The 17305-nt window shown below is 42.9% G+C and overlaps 1 protein-coding gene across 1 annotated transcript in view; it reads right to left on the minus strand.

Annotated features, from left to right (window-relative positions):
- LOC128492344 (potassium channel subfamily T member 2-like) overlaps nt 1-17305 on the minus strand; it is a 46343-nt gene that overhangs the window by 22250 nt on the left and 6788 nt on the right. Inside the window, exons 2-7 of the mRNA XM_053464869.1 lie at nt 4705-4784; nt 3408-3510; nt 3065-3112; nt 2440-2488; nt 1880-1939; nt 396-470 (exon numbers count right to left, since the gene is read on the minus strand). Of these exons, the coding sequence (XP_053320844.1) occupies nt 396-470; nt 1880-1939; nt 2440-2488; nt 3065-3112; nt 3408-3510; nt 4705-4784 (415 nt within the window). The remainder of the gene's footprint in view (nt 1-395; nt 471-1879; nt 1940-2439; nt 2489-3064; nt 3113-3407; nt 3511-4704; nt 4785-17305) is intronic.

Consider the following 17305-nt stretch of genomic DNA (forward strand, 5'->3'; position numbering starts at 1 on the left):
CCCTTTTCTTTAAACGGGGAGAAATTACATAAATTGAGTCACTTCTGTCTTTTGTGACCTCAGAGGTCGCTTCTTCAGGTAGAATCTTTTCATTTGAAGAAAAATCCTCCGAGGCCCCAAAAAGTTTATGAGACTCCATATTTTTGTTAACCCTGGTCCAAAAAAAGGTTAAAGAAGGTCATTAAACTATGGTACCATGCCTCCATCCCACCAGGACCCCATGCGGTTATTCCATGTGTGCCACGCTCCATTGAGAGCCCCCTTTGACTATGAGTCCAATGCCTTTATTGACCACTAAGAAGACCCCCCTGACCTTTTCTACTTTGAGACAAAGAAGACAAGAAGACGCAATAAGACAAGTAATAGTAAAACCTGCCAAAAAAACCTTTACTCACAGTGATGAAAAATGGCAGAGTGTTCAGCATTTCCAGAATGAACTGGATCCTGAGAAGCTGCTCCCAAATATTTCCCTGGAACAAACAAAGTATAGATCAGGAATATAACTACGTACTACAGCCCAAGGTCTATTTTGCCCATCCAGGGTCGTGGCACTTTAAGGCCAGCGTCCGTCTGATGGTCTAGGTGCTGCCGACGTGTGGATATAGACGATGTGTCAAACGTTTATGCTCATGTAGCGTGCGGCCCACGCATTTTTAATATAGTCATGAGCCTGAGGTATGGGAGTCTACATAGCTGGGACAAATTTTACCCCAGGCATTAGATAGAGGTAAAGACAGAAGCTTGGCGCCAACGTCTTAATATCCTCTACGGAGCGGATTATAATTCCCCGGCGATGTAGTCCAGGCTCGACTTCTCTACAGAATTAGCCTAAAACCTTTGTTAACGAGCAGCGTAAAGGGAAAACGAATGCATTTCTCACCGCAAAAGAAAGAGAAAATGAGCAAAATAAAGTCATTCGTTCATATACAAGAAATGCGATTACTCTCCAAGAAAACCATAAACTCAATTAATCTAAAAAACCTACAGCCTTCCCTGCCATTAGAGATGCAATTTCACTCCGTTTCAATGTGTCTCTAAGCCGAAAAAGACTAATGTACGTTCATTAATGCATTCATTGATGGGATTTAAAAACGATCTCCGTGTTAAATTTTTTCTAGTGATTTAGCAGTTAATTATAATAATAGATTAAATTATATTTTTAGAAGTATAATTAGAGTTTCTGATATACAGCCATGCTTACAATCATTCATTTCTGCAACATTTCTGTGTTAATTAAAGAAAATCGCTTTGAAAAAAACCCTGGTTTCGAGTAGATGTTAGAGAGGAGAAAAATGTGAAAAAAAAACTATATATATATATATTTTATTTATTTTTTATTTTTTTATATTATTTTTTATTATTTTTATTATTACGGTATTTTTTTTTTTCCCCTTGAGGATAAACCCAGGTGCTGTATCAGGTAATGTTGGTCGGAATTGACAAAAAAAAACCTGGAGGCTGTCATTAGTCAGAATGTCCGGCTGGGTGATTAAGACTGAGGCATTCTATTCTTGATAGGATATGCAATATGTTTGTACATTGTCTATATTAAAAATTAAAAAAAAAGATTACTATTATAGTTTACGTATATAGCGCCAACAATTTACGCAATTCTAGTTACGTTATAAATAGTACTTAGAGAAGCAGATGAAGAAAGCGGACACGGAGAGAAATGAAAGAAGAAAGAAGAACAAGAAGAGGCGAAAGAAGAAAGAAGAACAAGAAGAGGCAAGAGAAGAAACACAGCTACGAGAAAGGAGACAGGGACTCTGAAGTGGGTAACATGGGTTACAGAAGAAACTAGAATAATTAAGCCAACATTTAGAAAGCAATTATTGGAAGGTTCTTCCAAAATAGATCATGTCACATAGCGACTCACCTTGTATCCCAGATAAGTGAGCAGCATTGTCTCCAGAAAACTAATTAAAGCCACGAGAACCTAGGGAAAGGAGAAATAAGACATACAAGATGAATAAGAGGGAGCGGAAAATGAGAATGTACTAAAAGCATACAAAATGGCAAAAAAATTAAAATGATAAAATAAAAGCATGCCAACCCAGATTTCATTAAGTTAACCCCAGTGTGATTGTTTGATTGAGGGAAAGGCTTTTTGTTTAAAAAAATAACTACATATTATTTTCTTGAGTTTCGTATTCAGTGTGGGATACAATAAGAGTATAGCACTAAAGAAAAGTTGGTCTTTTTTTAATATTATTTTATCTGCAGATATGGAGGTGGCCATTGTGGTTAGTCATGTGATTTTCGAGTGCCACCCCCAACTCAGAAACCACACAGAGATTGCTTTATGGCAAACATTGCAGCTGATAATTCATTTGAGAAGCCAAAGTGGTTTTTGAAACTAGCAAATTAACAAAAGTATCCAAATGTTTAGCGCATGTACAATGGGTGTTAAATCCTATCTGCCTCCACCGAGGTTACCTGGAGTCCCCACAATGGTAGCGGCCTGTTCACCCAGATGATTGGAGTCCTGGCAGAAAACAAGCGAATATTAATAAACAGGAACAGACTCCGTGCCCCATAGCCCCCTCCTTTCTGTGTCACCTTGCGGGGGGAGGGACAGACTCCGTGCCCCATAGCCCCCTCCTGTCTGTGTCACCCTGCGGTGGGAGGGACAGTCTCCGTGCCCCATAGCCCCCTCCTGTCTGTGTCACCCTGCGGTGGGAGGGACAGACTCCGTGCCCCATAGCCCCCTCCGGTCTGTGTCACCCTGCAGTGGGAGGGACAGACTACGTGCCCCATAGCCCCCTCCTGTCTGTGTCACCCTGCGGTGGGAGGGACAGACTCCGTACTCCATAGCCCCCTCCTGTCTGTGTCACCCTGTGGTGGGAGGGACAGACTCCGTGCCCCATAGCCCCCTCCTCTCTGTGTCACCCTGCGGTGGGAGGGACAGACTCCGTGCCCCATACATTCTGAGCTCCATGTAAAACGGTCTAGTGTTAAGAATACAGAGATATATGTTCCCTATAAACCGTGTGGTGGGAGAGACCCCCCTCTAACGTGTTGGTGTCACAACATTCTTAATAAACAGGCGTTTGTTTCTTACCAGTCAAATTTGTGTTGTGCAGAATAATTCTGTTTGGAACATTCCCAACTGTAATAAGAAAAAGGCATGTGAGAAGTATAAGTAGAGGCTACAGGCGCAGAGGGGCAGAGAGCCCGGCTAGAATGCAAAATGCGCGGGGAGCGTTAAGTGAAAAAGGAATCAGAGCGGCGACAGATGGTGGGTGAAAAGTACGAGACTGAAAATGATTTTGAGAAAAAGTTAAGATTTGAAAAGGATGAAAATGAATTAAAGGATGATGATGGATGTGAATGGTGTGGGATACAGGCAGGAGCAGGCAACAACATATGGGGAAGAGGCATGGTGGGGGAGTGAAGAGACTCACCATCCCCCCCTGCTCTCTGCTGGGTCATCTAGGAGGACCCTTACAATGTACAGAAGACAACTCAGCAACTTCAGCGAGAAATTAAACAGTCTGACCCTTAAACCTGGAAAACACACAGGAATGGTGAGAAGAACAGACAGACTGAGATATACCGCCCTTCCATCCACGGTGGTATCAACAGACAAACCCTGTGCCCCATAGCTCCCTCCTGTCTGTGTCACCCTTCGGTGGGAGGGGCAGACTCCGTGCCCCATAGCCCCCTCCTGTCTGTGTCACCCTGCGGTGGGAGGGGCAGACTCCGTGCCTCATAGCCCCTTCCTGTCTGTCACCCTGCGGTGGGAGGGACAGACTCTGCGTCCCATAGCTCCCTCCTGTCTGTCACCCTAGGGTGGGAGGGACAGACTCTGTGCCCCATAGCCCCCTTCCTGTCTGTCACCCTGCGGTGGGAGGGACAGACTCTGCGTCCCATAGCTCCCTCCTGCCTGTCACCCTGCGGTGGGAGGGACAGACTCCATGCCCCATAGCTCCTCCTGTCTGTGTCACCCTGCGGTGGGAGGGACAGACTGCGTGCCCCATACCTCCCTCCTGTCTGTCACCCTGCGGTGGGAGGGATAGACTCCGTGCCCCATAGCCCCCTCCTGTCTGTCACCCCCTCCTGTCTGTCACCCTGTTGTAGGAGGGACAGACTCCGTGCCCCATAGCTCCCTCCTGTCTGTGTCACCCTGCGGTGGGAGGGGCAGACTCCGTGCCTCATAGCCCCTTCCTGTCTGTCACCCTGCGGTGGGAGGGACAGACTCTGCGTCCCATAGCTCCCTCCTGTCTGTCACCCTAGGGTGGGAGGGACAGACTCTGTGCCCCATAGCCCCCTTCCTGTCTGTCACCCTGCGGTGGGAGGGACAGACTCTGCGTCCCATAGCTCCCTCCTGTCTGTCACCCTAGGGTGGGAGGGACAGACTCTGTGCCCCATAGCCCCCTCGTGTCTGTCACCCTGCGGTGGGAGGGACAGACTCCATGCCCCATAGCTCCTCCTGTCTGTGTCACCCTGCGGTGGGAGGGACAGACTGCGTGCCCCATACCTCCCTCCTGTCTGTCACCCTGCGGTGGGAGGGATAGACTCCGTGCCCCATAGCCCCCTCCTGTCTGTCACCCCCTCCTGTCTGTCACCCTGTTGTGGGAGGGACAGACTCCGTGCCCCATAGCTCCCTCCTGTCTGTGTCACCCTGCGGTGGAAGGGACAGACTCCGTGTCCAGCTAAATTATCCCAGTGAACAGGCAGCGGGTGGAATGTTATACTTACTTGATCTTTGATTCTTTATAAAAAACAATTTCAGCCGTTCCTTGAATGAATTTTCATTCACATAAAATTCCACTTGAACCCTAAAAGCAGACAGAAACACAGCCGTAAAACCCTTGTGTGCCCGAGACACCCGCTTAGAGAGTACGTATTGTGTAAGGGTTGTGGATATTGTTACTTTCTATAAAGATCTACCCATTACATTTGTCTTACATCCACGTGTATGCCTTTGTAAAAAGCTCTGCTAACCTGCGTCTCCTCAGCTGTTGTTGAATTACTTGCCAAATAATTGCTAATTCATTTTCAGTAAATTACTGCGAATGTAAATAAAAATACTCTGGTGTGTTTCTAAACGAAGAGTAATTTACATCTCGAGTTTTACTCGTTAGCTCTAATTGACAGCACTTCAGTTATAAAAGATGAAAATTACCAGATCGTCCTGGGCGAACACAGATTTTTATTAATGAGAACACACAAAGGGGTGTCTGCTATCAATCTCACGCACCGATTTTTAACGAATATTATTTTTATTATATAGTGTTTTATATAGCGCCATCATATTCCGCAGCGCTGTACAACGGGTAAACAGGACATCAGTAGTATATAAGATAACAATTCAAAACGGGAAACTAGGTATAAGTCATTTTAATGAACTTGATTATTTCATTTCTCTATACATTATATATGTGTTTGGAACCTAATATTCCCAAAATGTGCCTTATTTTCCTATTTCTAACTGGATATTACAAAATAATAACCGCAAATGTTTTCCCTGTCCCCTATTGTAACAGCGCTATGGAATCTGCTGGCCCTTATCCAAATAAAAGTAATGTAATGACTCTCTTTGGAGATTCGGGAACATTGGCAGCTATGTTTTTGCATTTTTTATTTTCTTCATGCAGCGCTGTCCGCAAGGGGCCGCGTAAGAGAACGTGCAGGGGTGCAAATTGCACTTCCCGCGATGCATTTTATGGACTTGGAACACCCCAGGTAGAAAGTACAAGGTAGATATTGAAATACCTTTTTAAAGGGCACATAACAGAGGGATTTTTCAAACTGTGATTGAATTACTATTCTAGTATCGCCACCTTACATCACAAATCTCAGCTTCCCTGATATAAATGAGACCCTTGCCCGAATTTCTCCAAAACCGCTAAATCTATTGCAAAACAAAGCCCATAATCTACGGGTATTTGTAATGAACGAATGTAATTATGCTAGACGCCGCTACAGCGACAGTTCGTCTTTGGTGTTAAATACTGCCGGAATGTCACAATAAAACACAGCCGTTCTGTAACTTCGTTCGAGAAGTATCAGTCGTTCCTCAGGGTGCCGTGTTCTCACCAGAACACACTTCGCTTACCAGTAGCGTGCTGCGGGGTACTCAGTATAAGCCAGCTCTTTTGTCACTTAAAGGGTTAACAGCCAAACTCTGATCCGAAGCTAAAAACAGAACCATCGTGCCGGCGGCGCATTAGCGCTCAGAGGCTGCGTAGAATGTGTTAACCCCTTTTCCACCACAAAGGCTTCCCGCTTTAAATGCTGCTTTGCACGCTTTTCGGTTTCATTCCGTTTCGATTTCTCCAATTTGTTAGAAACTTGCATTATTTAACAGATGCCAAGCCCTTGCTGCAGCGCAGTCTGCTATAGATGTTAAGATCCCGAGAACAGGGCCTTCTTCTAGGTTTTAACGTGTATGAAGGTTGTTGTTATTTGTTGAATATTTTAGCTGCTCCCTATTTTAACAGCGCTACAGACCCTGCTGGCGCTATATAAATAAACTTTAATTTATTTAATAATTTTAAATTAAAAATAATAATAATATACATTACAAGAAACAGTTGTGTAGAAAATTGAAGTGTCTGTCCCTTTAATACAGACTGCTTGAGCTCAGCCATATTCCCAGGATGTCGGGGGTTAATGGCTGTCTTGAGGTCGTTCCACGGCATCTCTAATGGGTTAAGGTCTGAGCTCTGATTTGGCCGTTCCAAAAGGCGGATTTTCTTTTTTTTTTTTAACTATTCCTTAGTAGATCTACTTTAATGTTTAGGGTCATTGTCCTGCTGCATTGCTTCAGCTGGCAGTCATCCTGACAACAATTCTGATTGAAGGTCTTCTGAGATCACTTTTTTTTATGAGGAATGGTTCACATCAGCAGATGCTTCTTGAGATTAGGAAATTCAAAATGTTTGAGCAATTTCTTTATGTCAAGGTAATTCCAAAACTCTTCTCCAATCCTGTTTTATTGATTGGGTTCCAGGTTTGCTAACTCCTGACTCCAATTAGCTTTTGTTGAAGTCATTAGCCTAGAAGTTCACATACTTTTTCCAACCCACACCGTGAATGTTTGAATGATGTATTCAATATGGACAAGAATAATACAATAGATTGTGTTATTAGTTAAAACAGATTGTGTTTTTTCATTATTGTAACTTAGATAAAGATCATATCAAGACAAATTTCTACATATCTAGTCTGCCCATTTTTCTTGATGTAAGACTTTTTTAATCAGTCCTTGATCTTGTCATACATGTTTAAATTCCCTTACTGTATTCACCTTTACCGTCTCTGCTGAACGCTGTGTGCTGGGGTATGTTTAGACCCCGGTGTGCGCATGTGTAAAGTTGATTTCATTGGAAGTATTTTCCTGCCACTGATTGACAGCTTAAGCAGCCGATCGGCGGCACGAAATTTCAGGTCATGAATGAAGAAGGAAGATTTTGCTGAACGGCCGCAAATCCTGTATTAGATGAGTGTTTTATCTATTTATTTTGTTCGTTTTGGAAGAATGGATATTAATTATTAGTACTAAATGTTAGTACTCACAGAGTACTCTAATACTCTAATACTTATGCCAATATGCAAAAATTGATACATTTGTATCGAGCAGATCAATGAAATAACTCTGATGTGGTTATTTTAATTGAGGGATGATGCTTATTTCCAGGCGTCCATGAACCATCTCAAGAAAAAAAAATTCTGACAGCAAAATGTTTTAAAATATAACCCTTTCAGCGCTGGTACATATATTTCATGAATTTATTACAGTTTAATTGTCCGTGTTAGTCTGTCTTTAAACGCCTCTGTGCGTGAGCTGAGTGTTTCTTTCTACTGTGTACGAGAATACGGTTCTCATACGAGAACTTCGGATTGTTGTTTTTTTATTCTCTAGAATGTACGTGTAAAATGAATGATGTACTAATACCCTGCATACCATATTGAATCGATTAGGAAAGGTTGTTTGCTATTGATTTCTATGTAGCTTTGTTTTTTTTTGCGGTCACAATCATCTAGATTGTACAGCCGCAACTTTGTTTTTAAATTTGCTGTATCTTTTACCGTAATGTCTATGGAGGACTGGTGTTTGAAGCTAGGTTTCAGCTATACTCCTAAATAGGGGTGCTTTGGTCTGTATTTTGGGCTATTTTGGTATTTGAAGTTACAAATACTATATTCTACACCTCCCCCGGGTTAGCCCCCCCATATTAAATTTTTTTACAAAAGATCATGGCATTTGTTAGATCTTTGTTAGATCAGGTTTGATCAACTGTTTTTTTCGTTAGATCAACTCTAAAATAGGCAATATTAACAATCTTTTTCAGGGGGGGCTAACCCGTAGCCAGCCCCCCCTCAACAAAAATTTCAACAAAATGTTACTGATTATGATAGCTCTACGTTAGATCAGGTTTGATCAGACAAAATTTTTGTTAGATCTAGTCTAATTACTGAGATATTGCATATTTAATGAGGGGGGGCTGGCCCCCCCTCAACTGAAATTTGGATTTTTTTTAATGGATCTTGGTAGATATTCGTTAGATCAGGTTAGATCAACAGTTTTTTTCGTTAGATCTACCACGCAGGAGGCGGGAATTCACAATCCTATTTTGTGTGCGGGGGATGGGTACACATACAGTCTGGCCCCCCCTCAACTGAAATTTGGATTTTTTTTAATGGATCTTGGTAGATATTCGTTAGATCAGGTTAGATCAACAGTTTTTTTCGTTAGATCTACCACGCAGGAGGCGGAATTCACAATCCTATTTTGTGTGCGGGGGATGGGTACACATACAGTCTGGCCCCCCCTCAACTGAAATTTGGATTTTTTTTAATGGATCTTGGTAGATATTCGTTAGATCAGGTTAGATCAACTGTTTTTTTCGTTAGATCTACCACGCAGGAGGCGGTATTCACAATCCTATTTTGTGTGCGGGTGATGGGTATACATAGGGGCTGGCCCCCCCTCAACGAAAATTTGGATTTTTTTTAATGGATCTTGGTAGATATTCGTTAGATCAGGTTAGATCAACAGCTTTTTTCGTTAGATCTACCACGCAGGAGGCGGTATTCACAATCCTATTTGGTGTGCGGGGGATGGGTACACATACGGTCTGGCCCCCCCTCAACTGAAATTTGGATTTTTTTTAATGGATCTTGGTAGATATTCGTTAGATCAGGTTAGATCAACTGTTTTTTTTGTTAGATCTACCACGCAGGAGGCGGTATTCACAATCCTATTTTGTGTGTGGGGGATGGGTACACATACAGTCTGGCCCCCCCTCAACTGAAATTTGGATTTTTTTTATGGATCTTGGTAGATATTCGTTAGATCAGGTTAGATCAACTGTTTTTTTCGTTAGATCTACCACGCAGGAGGCGGTATTCACAATCCTATTTTGTGTGCGGGTGATGGGTATACATAGGGGCTGGCCCCCCCTCAACTAAAATTTGGATTTTTTTTAATGGATCTTGGTAGATATTCGTTAGATCAGGTTAGATCAACAGCTTTTTTCGTTAGATCTACCACGCAGGAGGCGGTATTCACAATCCTATTTTGTGTGCGGGGGATGGGTACACATACTGTGAATGCAGAGAATAAAAAATATTGAAAGTTATCTATACATTGTGTTAGGCAAACTGCAAGAAAATGCCTAAATTCGGAGAAAAATGTGTTTTAAATGTGTCTGCGGAGTCTGTTATTTATGACATTACCTCATACCTCCCAACATCTCGGCAAATTGGGACGCTGGCGCGCATGTGCATTGCTGCCATCACTCTTCCTAAACTGTGAAGATCAGAGTGTCAGCGTTACCGCGCATGCGCGCTAGTGCTGTCACTGAAGCTGGCAGTGTTACTGCGCATGCGTACAATGCTGAGCATGTCCAGTAGTCGTTTTCTGGTGACCCAGGCACCAGAGAACACGATCAGGACCCGCAGGATTCTGAATCCCGAATTCCATGGAACAGAGGTAGAGCTCAGCGGGACAGAGCCTCCAAATCGTGACTGTACTGCATTAATCGAGACAGTTGAGAGGTATGCACCTGTGGCTTGATGTGCAAATGAACAGGCATGGATATGTAAAATCAAAAGAAGATTGTGAGTAGATAGATCTAACGAAAAAACAGTTGATCTAACCGGATCTAACGAATATCTACCAAAATCCATTAAAAAAAAATCCAAATTTCAGTTGAGGGGGGGCCAGACCGTATGTGTACCCATTACCCGCACACAAAATAGGATTGTGAATACCGCCTCCTGCGTGGTAGATCTAACGAAAAAAGCTGTTGATCTAACCTGATCTAACGAATATCTACCAAGATCCATTAAAAAAAATCCAAATTTCAGTTGAGGGGGGGCCAGCCCCTATGTATACCCATCACCCGCACACAAAATAGGATTGTGAATACCGCCTCCTGCGTGGTAGATCTAACGAAAAAAACAGTTGATCTAACCTGATCTAACGAATATCTACCAAGATCCATTAAAAAAAATCCAAATTTCAGTTGAGGGGGGGCCAGCCCCTATGTATACCCTTTACCCGCACACAAAATAGGATTGTGAATACCGCCTCCTGTGTGATAGATCTAACGAAAAAAACTGTTGCTCTAACCTGATCTAACGAATATCTACCAAGATCCATAAAAAAAAATCCAAATTTCAGTTGAGGGGGGGCCAGACTGTATGTGTACCCATCCCCCGCACACAAAATAGGATTGTGAATTCCGCCTCCTGCGTGGTAGATCTAACGAAAAAAACTGTTGATCTAACCTGATCTAACGAATATCTACCAAGATCCATTAAAAAAAATCCAAATTTCAGTTGAGGGGGGGCCAGACTGTATGTGTACCCATCCCCCGCACACAAAATAGGATTGTGAATTCCGCCTCCTGCGTGGTAGATCTAACGAAAAAAACTGTTGATCTAACCTGATCTAACGAATATCTACCAAGATCCATTAAAAAAAATCCAAATTTCAGTTGAGGGGGGGCCAGACTGTATGTGTACCCATCCCCCGCACACAAAATAGGATTGTGAATTCCCGCCTCCTGCGTGGTAGATCTAACGAAAAAAACTGTTGATCTAACCTGATCTAACGAATATCTACCAAGATCCATTAAAAAAAATCCAAATTTCAGTTGAGGGGGGGCCAGCCCCCCCTCATTAAATATGCAATATCTCAGTAATTAGACTAGATCTAACAAAAATTTTGTCTGATCAAACCTGATCTAACGTAGAGCTATCATAATCAGTAACATTTTGTTGAAATTTTTGTTGAGGGGGGGCTGGCTACGGGTTAGCCCCCCCTGAAAAAGATTGTTAATATTGCCTATTTTAGAGTTGATCTAACGAAAAAAACAGTTGATCAAACCTGATCTAACAAAGATCTAACAAATGCCATGATCTTTTGTAAAAAAATTTAATATGGGGGGGCTAACCCGGGGGAGGTTATTCTACCGGTCTTTAAAGTTATTCTACTACCATATAAGATAATCAGTCTTTGTTACTACTGTGTTTGAAAAAGCTGCCCAGCTGAAATATGATGTTTTTGGATAGATATATAATTTTTTATATATATTGATTGATTTATAAAGCGGAATCGTATACCGCAGCGCTGTACAATGAGTGAACAGGGCATAACAAATAGTGAATAACATGAACTGTTCGCTTACAGAAACAAAAGGTAAGGAGGGCCCTGCTCAAATGGGCTTACGATCCAGACTCACTAAAGAGTTGGAAGGAGGGTTTGCAAGGGACTGGGAGTTGTGTTTTCAACTTCCCTACTTCATTATTCGATTGGGTCTATTCACTATACATTATTGAGTGAGACCAAGTGAGCCTAAGTGGTTCTGCTGCAGGATAAGCTTGGCTGGCCCTGGAGAATGTATAGTTAAATCATGCGATTTCCTCACCCATTGATTTATGCATTATGCAGGGCCAGCTAAGCCTTTTGTTAGAGAAACACCTACCACTGTTGCCCCTTCATAAGGAAGAAACTCCATTATGAAGGGCAAACACTAGAAAGTTGACCCTAATGCATGAAACTCACTAAGGGGTTGCACCTTCGTAATTATAGTGATGTCATAGGGTTGAAATCACAAGTCTCTTGATGACACCATAAAGTATAAACTCTTGTTTGATAATCCCTAGACTTTATTTGGCTAGCTCAGAATCATAGGAGTTGTAGATCAGCGGTCTGCTTTATTGATGCTGGAGGAGGTGTGACATGGAGCGCTTTATTAATTGCTTCTATCTGGGAAGGAGCTACCGCAGGATGTTCTGGCTAATTGGCGGAAGATGGGTCGCCTGTTGGTTTAGCAGGCAATCGAGCACGTGTTAAATAAAAAAAGAAATACCCGTTTTAAAATGAATTCTGCAATCTGTTCTTTCCGGCAGGTTAGGCTGGGATTTCACGCTTGAGAGGAGAAGGAACACAAAGTATCAGAGAGTAGACAGAGAGAAAGAGAGAGGCTGCTACTGTGGGGGGTGATACAAAAGGAGAGAGAGAGAGGCAGAGAAGAACAGAGAGACAGAATAACAATTCAACATGTGGCAGAGAAGAGAGATGGGAAACCTTTCATTCCTGTGAACATGCAATGCGCCAGCTCGGTTTATTGCATGTGCTAGAGTGCTGCTGCGCATGTTTGAGCTCCTTAAATGCTTACCTCCGGAGGCTGAAGGAGCCGTTAGTTATATAGAAGGAAAAGTTATGTGAAAAAAAAAAAGACTTTTCCTTTAACATAAAGAGAAGTCCAATTTTACAGTAATATTATGTGAGCAGAAAAGAGAAGGGGGATAATGTGGGGAGTCTGATTCCGAGACAGGGAAGCCGGGTTATACCGCATCCCCACAACATACATAAGACAACACGTGGTCTACCTAAAGTGTAAGGGAGCATGGATGAGTAATTGTGTGTGTGTGAGCATGGAGGTGTAGTTGTGTGTATGTGCATGGATGTGTAAGTGGGGTGAGATGGAGTGTGTGTTATAATGAATGTATACGTGTGTGTTAGTGAGTATAAGTAGGTGTGAGTGCGTGTGTGATTTGTGTTTGTTTACATATGTGTCCCAGAGTGTATGTTGGAAGGTGGGTCAAGGGGCAAAGAAGGCGCGGACAAGTTGTTTCGGGGCAATGATGGCACACACCTGCTGTTGAATTTGGGTGGCCCCGGGGCAATATTTTCACCAGGGCCCTGTGGTTTCTAGTTACGCCCCTGGGTGCAGTGCAGTGATAGGGGTGGAAAATGTGAGCGTCCAGTACAGAGATAGAGGAGGAAAATGTGAGGGTCCGGTACAGAGATAGGCGAGGAAAATGTGAGGGTCCGGTACAGAGATAGAGGAGGAAAATGTGAGGGTCCGGTACAGAGATAGAGGAGGAAAATGTGAGGGTCCGGTACAGAGATAGGGGAGGAAAATGTGAGGGTCCAGTGAAGCGAAAGTGGTGAAAAAAGTGAGGGCCCAGTAAAGAGATAGGGGAGGAAAATCTAACAGTACAGAAATAGGCCTGAGTTCACAATACAGAGATGTAGCTAATACTAACCTGGAGAGAATGTGTGTGACAATAAAGAAGACATGCCTCTCTCCTTTGTCTTTATTCTGTATATAATTTTATAGACATTGTTATAACTAAACTGCTGAACACCAAAAACCTTTGTAGAAATGTTGCCATCATTTGTATTTTTTTTTTTTTGCTGGGAACACTTAATTGTCATGTGACACAAAAGCAGGCAGCTTTGAGCAGTGCTATATCAGTAAAAACGAAGTCAACTCCAGACTGCTTGACCCTGAGAATCTGCCCCTTCACCTCGAGACTGGAGTAAAAACCCTGAGATTCGGGGGGGGGGGGGTTCTCTGATAGAAGCATTACTTAGAATGTCACGTAAATCTCACAGGCGTCCAAAGCAGACGCTCTGCTCTTGGGGCTCACATCAAAACGTTAATGTTATTACCTTTTTTTTAGTATTTCAATCTTTTTTTTCCCCTAGAATATTGCTACGAGCTCAATATATCTATACATCTATATATTTAGGTGTAATGCAAGAGGTTTTATATGATTGAGTTGGTGGGAGATAAGTAGAACAGCCTCCAAGCAGAAGTGGTAGAGGCATGGGATAAGCATATGGCTCCTGAATCAAAGACGAGAGCAACGACTGATTAAGGTTTAAGTCTTTACAGCAGGAAAAACGAGCGGACAAAAAACAAAACATCTACATCTAATTCCAAGTTGGATACACCAATCTATCATAGTAAGAGATAAACACATCAATACTTACCCATAATCCACGGCTCCTCCAGCGCTATTCGATTTGCCGAAAAAACGCAAATCAGCCATTAGGCCCCCCCGACGTAAGCTGCCCCGCAACTTCGCTTTCCTTCCCTTACAATGGTTAGTTTTGGAAGTTAGGCCTTGAGGCCTATGGAAGAAGCCCCTGTTTCTTGTCTTCTCAAACCTAAGAAAAATAACCCCTCGAAGTAATAGCGACTGATGCTGCTCCAGATAAAAACTCCGACTTGTGCGACGTAATTGCAAGCTCTTGGGCCCAGAGGGGAAAAAAAAGTAACAAAAATTTCAAAAGAGAAACCTTTTTTTTTTTCGTAGGCTAGAACAATATTAATTAAAAGTATCCAGGGTTTCAAACGCAAAAAGAAAACAAACAACAAAATTTCCATAGGCCACAACAAGCAAATGAAAGAGAAAAAATTAGCAGCTCGTTAGCAAATTGGCTCCCGTTTCATTCCCTCCCACATTGTGTAATAGGTTTAAATCCCCTCTTTTTTTTTTGCCTCCTAACGATGTCACCTCGTTAGAATGACTGAGCGTACCAGGGACACTTATGCTGGAGGGGGTTGCCATGGTAATAAGGGCCTTCTGATGTTCAGGAGGCCTGCCCTGTTACATCGCCTATATTTAATTAGAAAAGTATCACAGAGAATGACGAGTCTTGTAAGGAATACATTAAAAGGCCATATAGGAGACACGTGGGCTGATCTTATAGGTTAAATGTCACATGGCATTTTAACTCTAAGCTAAAGGGTTAATACTCCTAAAAAGCACGTTGACCTGAAGCCGGGGATGTGCTTAATGGGTTAAATGTGATGCTGGGTAGTGAGAATTAAGTAATAACTGTGGCAGGTTTAATGGGTAAAGCGTCACCCCCAAGTGTCCCTGTGTAAGGGGAACAGTCCCACTTTCAAGCCCTGCTCGCCCTCTTTTTCTAGGAGCTCAGAGTGTTTGCTGGGTATGAGCGGGGCCGGACTGGGAATGGAAAGCAGCCCTGGAAATATTTGGACATCAGGCCCATACATTTTATTGCGTAGTCGAGCTTATGTGCCCACACTCCACCCCAGCGTAACTAGAAACCATAGGAAACCCAGGCACTCCAACTTTACAAGCAACATGTCCCATAGTGCCACCTGTGTCGCCAAACAGCTTGTCTGTGAAACCTTTACCCTCAAACAGCTGGTCTGCGCTATCTGTTTCCCCCAAACATGGCTGTGCCATCTTTGTCCCCAAACAGCTTGTCTGTGCCATCTCTGCCCTCTAAGCAGTCTGCCTTTGCCATCTCTGCTCTCTAAACAGCCTGCCCATGCCATCTCTGCCCCTTAAACAGCCTGCCTGTGCCTCCTCTGCCACCTAAACAGCCTACCTGTGCCACACATCCGCCTTACACGGCCTGCCTGTGCCACCTCTGCCACCTAAACAGCCTGCCTGTGCCATATCTGCCCCCAAACAGCCTGCTTGTGCCACCTCTGCCACCTAAACAGCCTGCCTGTGCCACTTCTGCCCCCAAGCACTTTTTTTTATTCATTTGGCCATTTTAAATATTGGGAGTTAAAATGATTACAAAACATGTGTATAGGGCTGCAACTAACGATTATTTTAATAATCGATTAGTTGGCCGATTATTTTTTCGATTAATCGATGAATCGGATAAAAAAAAAACAATATTTAATAATTTAATGAAATGCCCTGCACCCACATCCTGCCCTGCCCCCACCCACACTCTGCCCCATCAGTTTCCCACCCGGCAATCTCTCTCTCTCTCTCTCTCTCTCTCTCTCTCTCTCTCTCTCTCTCTCTCTCTCTCTCTCTCTCTCTCTCTCTCTCTCTCTCTCTCTCTCTCTCTCTCTCTCTCTCTCGTTGTTTCAGGTCTACATGTGTATAAATATATATATACCCTCATAGGCAAATACTCTCCTACTCGATCCTTACGTTCTTCCCATGGGCTAAGGCTCTCCTCCTCACTTATCACCTCTTCCTTTTCCCGTCTACAAGATCTCACTCGAGCCGCCCCATATCTCTGGAATCTACTTCCACCGAAGCTTCAGCTTTCACCCTCCCTTCCGATATTCAAGAAAGATCTAAAAACCCACTTCTTCAGAGAAGCCGCACCATCTTAGCCGCTAGAACTTCCTTGTCACCGATACAACCACCACACTACCTCTCACCCGTCACTGATACCCCCACACTACCTCTCACCCGTCACTGATACCCCCACACTACCTCTCACCCTTTCTCTGTGCCTGATGTTTGTCACCCCATTCCCTCAAGATTGTGAGCCTGCGAGCCGAGTCTCTCCACCTAATGTATCGGTTTGTCTTAGTCTGTCAGTTCTCGTCTTGTCAGACCCCTAGAATATCTGTATTGTATTAAGCGCTGCGTAAACTGTTGGCGCTAAATTAATAAAAGATAAAAATAATAAAATATATAAATATATATATCCGCCATTAACCTTAGTTTACAGCCTCCTCTGAAAATTAGTCAATAGTGGCAGGTTTCATTTTTATTAATATAAAGTTATCAGGAACCTGTTAAGTCTCCACAGGCCAATTTTTTTTTATACAAAAGCGGTTTGCAGTTAATCTTTGATAACACGCCTAAGTAAACACAGCACAGATGTTTGATACACAGACAAAGCGGCTTTTCATGTATTGTGCGGTATTAAACAAATATGGAATTAAACAGAGGCCAAAACACACATCTGACACGGCCGGTTCCAACTGTTTTACAATCTATAAGATACGGAATATAGCGATAGATTTAGCAAAAGGAAATAAAGCAAAAAAAAAAAGATAAAGCCATTCGCATCGTTGCTGAAGAGCCGCACGTAAACTAAAAAGGAATGTCAATTTGATAAGAGGACCACGGCCAACCAGCGGTTCAATAATTATTTTATCCAAAAATATACATAATCCCCAGAACTGTGGAATCGATTTGGCCAAATCTAAAAGCAGGGGGTGGATTTCAACCTATGGTTGATTTTTAACACTCCGGAACAGCGTCAACTATTGTAACCGGACTGGACATAAGACATGTTTTCTAGAGAAGC

Source organism: Spea bombifrons, chromosome 4 (genome assembly GCF_027358695.1).
Source record: "Spea bombifrons isolate aSpeBom1 chromosome 4, aSpeBom1.2.pri, whole genome shotgun sequence".
In the NCBI taxonomy this organism is placed as follows: domain Eukaryota; kingdom Metazoa; phylum Chordata; class Amphibia; order Anura; family Pelobatidae; genus Spea; species Spea bombifrons.